Source organism: Sceloporus occidentalis, unplaced genomic scaffold (genome assembly GCF_023333645.1).
Source record: "Sceloporus occidentalis isolate IW3139 unplaced genomic scaffold, rSceOcc1.0.p SCAF_7, whole genome shotgun sequence".
Taxonomy (NCBI): domain Eukaryota; kingdom Metazoa; phylum Chordata; class Lepidosauria; order Squamata; family Phrynosomatidae; genus Sceloporus; species Sceloporus occidentalis.
Genome location: NW_028316987.1, coordinates 74,951,817 through 74,960,800, shown reverse-complemented (window position 1 = coordinate 74,960,800; position 8,984 = coordinate 74,951,817). Strand labels below are relative to the sequence as shown.

At 49.6% G+C, this 8,984-nt stretch overlaps 1 protein-coding gene across 1 annotated transcript; it reads right to left on the bottom strand.

Annotated features, from left to right (window-relative positions):
- Positions 1 to 890: 890 nt before the first annotated feature.
- On the bottom strand, positions 891 to 4,405 carry LOC149309968 (pancreas transcription factor 1 subunit alpha-like). Its single transcript, XM_089531428.1, has 2 exons — positions 3,751 to 4,405; positions 891 to 1,159 (listed from the first exon to the last, which is right to left on the bottom strand). Exons 1-2 carry the CDS (start codon positions 4,403 to 4,405, stop codon positions 957 to 959), a joined length of 858 nt encoding a protein of 285 aa, XP_089387554.1. The 3' UTR covers positions 891 to 956.
- Between the last annotated feature and the right edge of the window lie 4,579 nt (positions 4,406 to 8,984).

The following is an 8,984-nucleotide window of genomic DNA, read 5'->3' as shown; positions in this document are numbered from 1 at the left end:
GTATCTTTTCAAACTCTGTGTGAAGTTTGGGTGGCTTTGCTTCCAACCCCTAAAATTATCATAGAGTTGCCAAGACCACTATAAGTAATTGTGGGTTGTCATCTTTCCTGGGGAAAGCGTATTTCTGTGGTCTGTGTGCTGAATGTATAGGAGCAAGGACTGTTAAAAAAGCATGGCAACTCTATGAGGATTTCAGGGGTTTGCTTCCACTATTGTTAAACACAGAGTATGGTCTAAATAACCTAAAGGCACCAGATGCTATGATCCTGGAAGCTAAGCAGGGTCATCCCTGGTTAGTACTTGGAGGGGAGACCACTAACTGCTACTAGGTACTGTAGGCTATATTTCAGAGGAAGGAACTGGCAAAACTACCTCTGAGTATTCCCTGCCTAAGAAAACCCTATGACATTATTATGGGGTCGCCGTAAGTCAAAGGGCACCAAAGACACACATCCACGCATGTTGAGTCCCATTCAAGACAACTTCTATTGGATTTTGGGGAAGCCTGCACCAGTTTCGGGCTTCTTCACACACACACACACACCTTCCTTTAAATAAAATAATCTTTATTTTTAAGCAAAGTTTATTATCAATATAATATAATTGGTACATTCAACAAATGGTAATAAATTATGTTCACATTTTCTGGGAAGTGTTTCCTTTTTTCCAACAGTTTTGCCCAGAAAGTGCTGGTGGAGAATCTCAAATTATTGCATATTGTTTGTTTGTTTTTAAATTAGGATAAATTATATAAATTATACATTCAAAAGGACAATTCTATTTCCCTAACTTTACTAAGCAATAAATAGATAAATAAAAAGTTGATTGCCATTAGAATACTTCTTCTTTTTTTCTTCTTCATTCAAAAGTACCTTTTGAGGGGAAAAATATGTCTTTAAGTACAAATGTACACTGGTGGAAAGACTTGATATTTACAGTCCAACAACATTCAGATTTCATGATATGAAGTCAAAGGGTGGCTCGTTTTCTATGTTGTTCAAGGAAGGCTTGTTGCTTAACTTCCTGGGGTCTTCTGGGGTCCACACTTTAGCAGTTCTGATAATGTTTTGCTCCTTGAGTTGTTTTTCGTCAGTCCAAGAGAGAGAATGGCCAGCCAAGGGAGGGAGTCCATAATCTGGGTCACTTGGGGAAGGTGATCCTGGAGGGGAGAAGAAAGAGACAAAAGAGAAGTCAAACACAGAAAATAATAAGCACCAAGGCACCTGTTTTCCCTCTGGCTTGTCCTAGTTGAGAGCAGAAGCAGGCGCCCCATTAGCATCCAAGTGCCTGTTGCATGTAGTGCTAAATCCAAGCTATTTGGGCAATCTGTGGCTGCATCCACACTAGAAATAATCTGGTTTGACACCATTTTAACTGCCATGGGTCAATGCTATGGAATTCTGGGAACTGTAGTTTTGTGAGGCATTTAGCCTTCTTTGTCAGAGAGAGCTCTGGTGCCACAACTTTTTCCAGAATGCCATAGCATTGATCCATGGCAGTTAAAGTGGTGTCAAACCAGATTATTTCCACAGTGAGGATGCAGCCTGTCTAACACTTCCTATAAAGAAGCCTAGTAGGAGAGTCAGTGTGGTATAATGGTTGGACTAGGACTCTGGGAGACTAGGGTTCGAATCCTGGCTCAACCATGTAAACCCACCTTGGGCAAGTCACACTCTCTCAGCCTCAGGGGAAGGCACTGGCAAGCCTCCTCTGGACAAATCTTGCCAAGAAAACCCCATGATAGTTGGAAAGGACTTGAAGGCACACCACCACAAGAAGAGTAAACCCAGGAAAGTGTTTTTCGCACCTTTCTTTAGACCAGCCTTCTCCAAAACCTAGAAACTTTTGCCTTTCCATGGAAGAAGTTTTGATCTGAACTATACCAAATGTATCTGAGGAAGTAGGCTTAAAGCTAGGGAAGCTCACACTGCCAATTTCTTTCTTTCAGTGAGTCTCAAAGGTGCTACAAGATCTCTTTACAAGCTGTATTTGTGGAACTGTTTCTGCTAACCGAGGAGGCATTCCACATTCACCCAAAAAGGTCCTAAAAGGTTTCAGATCGGGGAACAGATCTGAATCCCTGGTGCGTTCAAGTGGGCCATTTGGAGAGCCTTTCCAAATCTCTAACGATTTAGAGGCAAAGAGCTTAAGGCTGTGGGTGAAAATTTACAGGTGTCTATGCATCTGAGTGAAGAGTTATGCAGCAGGGACTTCTAGTTTTCGGCTGGAAAATCAGTAGGCAAAGGGATCTTGCAGCACCTTTGAGCCTGACTGAAAGAAAGAAGTTGGTGGCATGAGCTTTCCTAGACTTGAGAGGCAGCTTCCTCAGATGCATGTCAGGAAGGAGGCTCAAGCCTAGGAAAGCTCATGCCACCAACTTCTTTCTTTCAAAGGCACAGGCGTGTTAGTCTGGAGAATCAGTGCGCCAAGGGACAAAGGGACCTGAGAGAGAGAAGGCGATTTTGCAGCCCCTTCGAGACTGAAAGAAAGAAGCTGACAGCATGAGCTTTACTGGGCTGGAGCCTGTTTCTTCAGGTGTACGTTTGGAGTGGAGTCCAGAGCTTATACTTTGTAAAGCCTACACATCCCAAGATGCCATAAGATGCAGCTACATCACTTAAAGCGCATTCTTTCTTGTGTGTTATGTTTTAGAAACCGCATTATTTTTACAGTGCAGATGCACCCCTAGGGAGGCTACCTGCGCCTTGGAGAGAAGTAATCCGGTTGGACTCCACTTTGACTGTCCTGGCTCCATGCTATGGAATTCTGGGAACTGTTGTGGCACCAGAGCTCCGGCAGTTCAAGCGGGGTTCAAACCGGATTGTTTCTCTAGTGCGGACGCTGCGCTTTGAAGAAGCTTTCAGAGGCTGCTTCCACACTGCAGGAATAATGTGGTTTGGCCCCACTTTAACTGCCACGGCTCAGTGCTATGGCATTCTGGGAATGGTATTTTGTTGGGGGATTAGCACTAGCCACAACGAACTACAATTCCCATGGCAGTTAAAGTAGAGTCAAACCGGATTATTTCTCCAGTGTGGAAGCAGTATAGATATTTCAATATTATGGAATTCTGGGAACGGTAGTTTGTTGGGGAATTAGGACTAGCCACAACCAAGTACCTCAGTCAACTATCATTCCCAGACATCCACAGCCTTGAGTCATGGCAGTTAAAGAGGAGTCAAACCGGATTGTTTCTTCAGTGCGGATGCAGAGCGGATATTTCAATGCTATGGAATTCCGGGCATGGAAGTTTGCTGGGGAATTACGACTAGCCACGGCCAAGGACAGTTCCCAGAATTCCATAGCTTGGAACTATGGCAGGTGTCAAACCGGATTATCCCTGCAAAATTCCGGTGCGCAAGTCCACTGTCATTCCCAGAGTTCCATAGCCTTGAGCCACAGCAGTTAAAGCGGTGTTGACCTGGGGACACCAGAGCTTTGTAGGCACAGTCCTGCTAGTTTATCCCTGCAAAACTCTGGTGCCCAAATCCACTACCATTCCCAGAGGGCCATAGCCTGGAACCATGACAGTTAAAGCGGATTATCCCTGCAAAGGTCTGGTGCCCGCGTCCACTACCATTCCCAGAAGTCCATAGTGGGAGGTGAAACCGGGGGTTCTTCCCGCAGTGCGGACGCAAACCAGAGAGAGCAAAAACCGGGGACCCGACGGCGGGGTTTCGGGGCTTCCCAGGGCGGGTGTGTTGTGTTGTGTTGTGTGGCGTTGTGTGGGGTGTGCGTTGCGGGACTTACTGGTGCCGCGGTGGCAGATGATGACCTTCTTGGCGGCCTGGGCCGAGGGGCCGTGGCCGCCTCCTCCGTCGCGCCGGAGCGGGAGCTCGGAGTGGAGGAGCTGCCCGAGGAAGTGGATGTAGCCGATGGCCAGGCGGAGGGTGTCCACTTTGGAGAGGCGCTTCTCGTAGGGCAGCGTGGGGATGTGGGAGCGCAGCCCCTCGAAGGCCTCGTTGATGCTCTGCATGCGCCGCCGCTCGCGCACGTTGGCCGCCTGCCTCAGGTGCTGCAGCTCCGTCTCGGAGCGCAGGCGGCGGCGGGGGCGGCGGTGGGGAGCAGGAGGGTGCTGGAGCGAGGGGGAGCCGGGCAGCCCATAGCCCTCCAGAGCCAGCCCCGAGGAGGAGGGCGAGGAGGCGGCCGAGAAGGACGAGGAGAAGCTGCCGGGCGCCGTCGGGCCTTCTTCCCCGAGGAGGAAAGGGGCAGCAGGGAGAGAGGGAGGCTGAGGGAAATGCGGGGCCAGGAAGCCCCCCTCCTCGCCGCCGCCGCCGCCGCCTTCCAGGGGCTCCCCGGAGGAGGAGTGGTCCGTGAAGAACTCCTCCTCGTCGAAGTAAGCCTCCTCGGGAGGGAACGAGGAGTCCAGCCCCGGAGGGAAGTGCTCCAGCAACACCGACTCCATGCCTCTTGGGGGGTCTTTGCCCTCAGCACACAGAGGAAAGTGCCCCCCTTTTAATGCCCCCTTCCCTCCTTCCCCGACGTGGCTGTGGGGCTGAGGACGAGGCTTGTGGCCCCCACAGAGGAGGAGGAAGAGGAGGAGGAGGAGGCGGCGTCCGGAGGCTGCTTCACCCGACCTGCGGGGCTGGCACGCGAGGACCCTTATAAAGGACAACCCCAGGCGCGTGCCGCCGGCCAGGCCCCGGCCAGCCAATCAGGGGCGAGAGGGGGATTTTGGGCGGGAGGGGAGGGAGGGGAGGGAATGGTGGAGGACCCCTTCTTCACTGAGGAGAGGGAGGGGAGGGGAGGGGTTCCCACACCTAGGAGGACCCTCAGGCAACGGGAAGAAAAGCCGGGACTGGGCGCCTTTGGTCGCTCGCGCTCTCTTTTCCTCCCTCCCTCCCTCCCTCCCTCCCTCCCCTCTTCCTTCCTTCCTTCCTTCCTTCCTTCCTTCCTTCCTTCCTTCCCTCCCTCCATTCTTTCCTTCATTCTTCCCTCCCTCCCTCCCTCCTTCCTTCCTTCCTTCCTTCCTTCCTTCCTTCCCTCCTTCGTTCTTCCCTCCCTCCCTCCCTCCCTCCCTCCCTCCCTCCCTCCCTCCTTCCTTCCTTCCTGCTTCCCTCCCTCCCTTCCCCTCTTCCTTCCTTCCTTCCTTCCTTCCTTCCTTCCTTCCTTCCTTCCTTCCCTCCCTCCATTCTTTCCTTCATTCTTCCCTCCCTCCCTCCCTCCTTCCTTCCTTCCTTCCTTCCTTCCTTCCTTCCCTCCTTCCCTCCTTCGTTCTTCCCTCCCTCCCTCCCTCCCTCCCTCCCTCCTTCCTTCCTTCCTGCTTCCCTCCCTCCCTTCCCCTCTTCCTTCCTTCCTTCCTTCCTTCCTTCCTTCCTTCCTTCCCTCCTTCGTTCTTTCCTTCATTCTTCCCTCCTTCCCTTCCCTTCTGTTCCTCCCTCCGGCCCTTCTTTCCTGCTTCCCTCCCTTCCTTCCCCCCTTCCCCCCTTCCTTCCTTCCTTCCTTCCTTCCTTCCTTCCTTCCCTCCTTCGTTCTTTCCTCCCTCCTTCGTTCTTTCCTCCCTCCCTTCCCCCTTCCTTCCTTCCTTCCTTCCTTCCCTCCTTCCCTCCGTTCTTTCCTCCCTCCTTCGTTCTTTCCTCCCTCCCTCCCTCCCTTCCCCCTTCCTTCCTTCCTTCCTTCCTTCCTTCCTTCCTTCCCCCCTTCCTTCCTTCCTTCCTTCCCTCCTTCGTTCTTTCCTCCCTCCCTCCCTTCCCCCTTCCTTCCTTCCTTCCTTCCTTCCTTCCTTCCTTCCCCCTTCCTTCCTTCCTTCCTTCCCTCCTTCGTTCTTTCCTCCCTCCCTCCCTTCCCCCTTCCTTCCTTCCTTCCTTCCTTCCTTCCTTCCTTCCTTCCTTCCCTCCTTCGTTCTTTCCTTCATTCTTCCCTCCCTCCCTCCCTCCTTCCAAAATCCACCCAAGAGAACTTGGATTTGCTAAATGGCCCACACAGATTCCCTCTGCATGTTTTCTCAAAGATATAGCCGGTGGTCTCTTCCAACTCTATTATTCTATGATTCTATGATTCTAGACTCACTGTGTAGAGAGATCTTGTAGCACTAACTGGAAGAAAGAAGTTGGCAGCAGGAGGTTCCTAGACTAGAAAGTCTACTTCCTCCGATGTATATGCCTTATGAGGAGAGACGAAGGGAGCCGGGTATGTTCAAGGCTGAGGAAGAGGAGGTTAAGAGGTGATATGATAGCCCTGTTTAAGTATTTGAAGGGGTGTCACATTGAGCATGGAGCAGGCTTGTTTTCTGCTGCTCCAGAGAACAGGACCCAGAACATTGGATTCAAACTGCTAGAAAAGTGGTTCCACCTCAACATTAGGAGGAACTTCCTGAGAGTAAGGGCTGTTTGACAGTGGAACACACTCTTTCCTCGGAGTGTAGTGGAATCTCCTTCCTTAGAGGTCTTTAAGCAGAAGCTGGATGGCCATCTGTCGGGGATGCTTTGATTTAGATTTCCTGCATGGCAGAATGGAGTTGGACTGGATGGCCCTTGCGGTCTCTTTCAACTTTATGATTCTATTATTCTACAATTTTGAAGAACAATACAATTAAACACATGCAAAAAGGAGCCTGAATTTCATTCATTCATTCATATCCTCACTTGTTCCTTAAGTAATCCATCTGGTAAATGGCAACCACATTCGGAGATCTCCAGCTCCAGGACCTTTCAAACCTGGAAAGTGTAGCATCTAGTATCCCATGAAGGAAAAATATCCTAAACCTCCCAGCCCTGACTCTTAGGAGGATGACAGGAGATGGAGGCATCAGTGTCTGGATGGCGCTGGAAGAAGGTGCTAAATTCCCAAAGGCTGCCCTTTGGAGACATGGTTCCAGTAGACATGCAAAGAAACGCATTCTTGAGCACTTGCTTAGAGTTTAGGTGCTTTAACGTGAATGTCCGTGTGCTTTTGTAGAAGTGATTCTAAGCATGGAGATGCAAAAGGTGGTAACCGAGATTTACTAGTCCAAAAGGGCCGACCCAAGACATTTCCTGCCTGAGGCAGAGCAGCAAATGGCACCTCCACCCCCCACCCCCCCCGGTTCCAGTTTAGATGCAAGGTATCCAAAGGTGGCAAACTGGGGCAGAAAACCCTAGAAGCATAGGAGTAAAATCACAGTAATAGTATAAAGAAGGAATAATGTACTGCCCTGGTAGTCCGGACGCTGGGCTTTTTGTGGGGCAGGATCACAATGGAAATCAGTGAAATCAGTACAAGAAACTTCCAGAGTAAAGAGAGGGGATTGTATATAATAGTGGATGAATGAATGAAGCAGAATTGTTTGTGAGAGAGAGACAGTTGTTTCTTTCAAGTCGTTTCCGACTTATGCCCACCCTAAGGTGGAGTTTTCTTGGCAAGATTTCTTCAGAGGAGGTTTGCCATTGCCTTCCCCTGAGGCTGAGAGAGTGTGACTTGCCCAAAGTCGCCTTGCGGGTTTCACTGCCGAGTGGGTTTTATGGTCTCAAACCACTACACCAGGCTAGTTTTTCCCCCTTTCATTAGGTCTGGGCTGGCTCCCAACTCTAGCAGCTCTCTAGAGTTTGTTGGACTGTAACTCCCATCAACCTTAACCAGTATTGCCAGTGGTGAGCAATGCTGTGAACTGTAGCCCACCAAATCTGGAGGCTCCCATGATTCCCACATATGCTCTGGGGTATGTCATTCTTTTGCACTTGTGATTATGTGACTCTTTGGGTGCTGTTGAACTGCACTCCCATCACTCCTTGATAAGCTGGGTAATGCTGATGGGAGTTAGGGTCCAACAATATGTGTAATTTCTATTGGATTCAAGTCGCAAGAGATCCCATGTAAACATTAGGAAGTACTTCTTTCCTGTAAGAGCTGTTCCCCCAGTTCTCAACCTCTGGCCCTCCAGATGTTTTTAACTTCATCTCCCAGATTCCCTTATCATTGGCCATGCTGGCAAAGGCTTCTGGGTGCTGAAGTCCAAAACAGCTGGAGGATCAAAGGTTGAGAACCTCGGGACTAGATTGTTTCATTGGTGGTAGACTCTCCTTTGGGGATCCTTAAACAAAGTTTGGATGAACATCTTTCAGCAGTGTTGCAGTTGTGGATTCCTGTGTGCCAAGGAGCTGTGGCCCCTTCCAGCTCCCAGATTCTGTGATTCTAACATTTGGACTGTGGCACCCCACTTTTTGACCTTTCTTTTTCCAATTCCCCCAATATTTTCCTGTCTTTAGGAACACAGAGAGCGAGAGAGCAGTATGTACCTATGTCTAATCCCTCTCTCTCTCTCTCTCTCTCTCTCTCCATGTCTCTATTTAGCTAGCCAGCTTCGGGGAACTAATGAAGCTGCTAACTATGTTTTTTTAAACCACCGAAGCGTTGGTTTATTGACTATGTTGTGAACGTTTTGGTGACATCCCAAGTTAAGAGCATCTTCCCCCTCAGACATCAGACCAAATTAAATCAGCTCCTTGTGATTGGGTGTGTATCGATTTTGGACATATCGGATTTTCTTCTTCCCACCCTTGTCATCTGCTTTCTCCTCCCCTGAAATTCAAACTCTTGAGAGCCCTGGGTCGTTCTCTGAAAATGGATGGAAGGGATGCCAACTCCAACGGGAGCAAAAAAATACATTCACCGTCACCTTTGGAAATAGTTTTAATTGCTTTAAAGTCCTGTAATAGGCGCACTTGACATCTAAACACAATTAAGGTGGAAAGTCCTTTGACTGTAGAGGATGCCCTTTTTGGCAGTGAAAGATCTGGGTTAAAAATTACACCATGTTCGTGGGAAAGGGAATAGCCCTCAAGAAGTACTATATTTCACCCCTGGCCTTGAACGGGAGATTGATAACGACCTACTTGCAGGGCTGTTGTGACACCTTAAGCAGCGTCAGCACCAAACAAACAGCCGATGCGTTACAAGCCTAAACAGACAAGGAGTGGGTTTACAAGGCAGCATTAAGCCCCATTAAGTGCTTACAATACAGCATTACAATACTTGTGGTGTAGTGGCTGGAGCGCTGGACTATGACT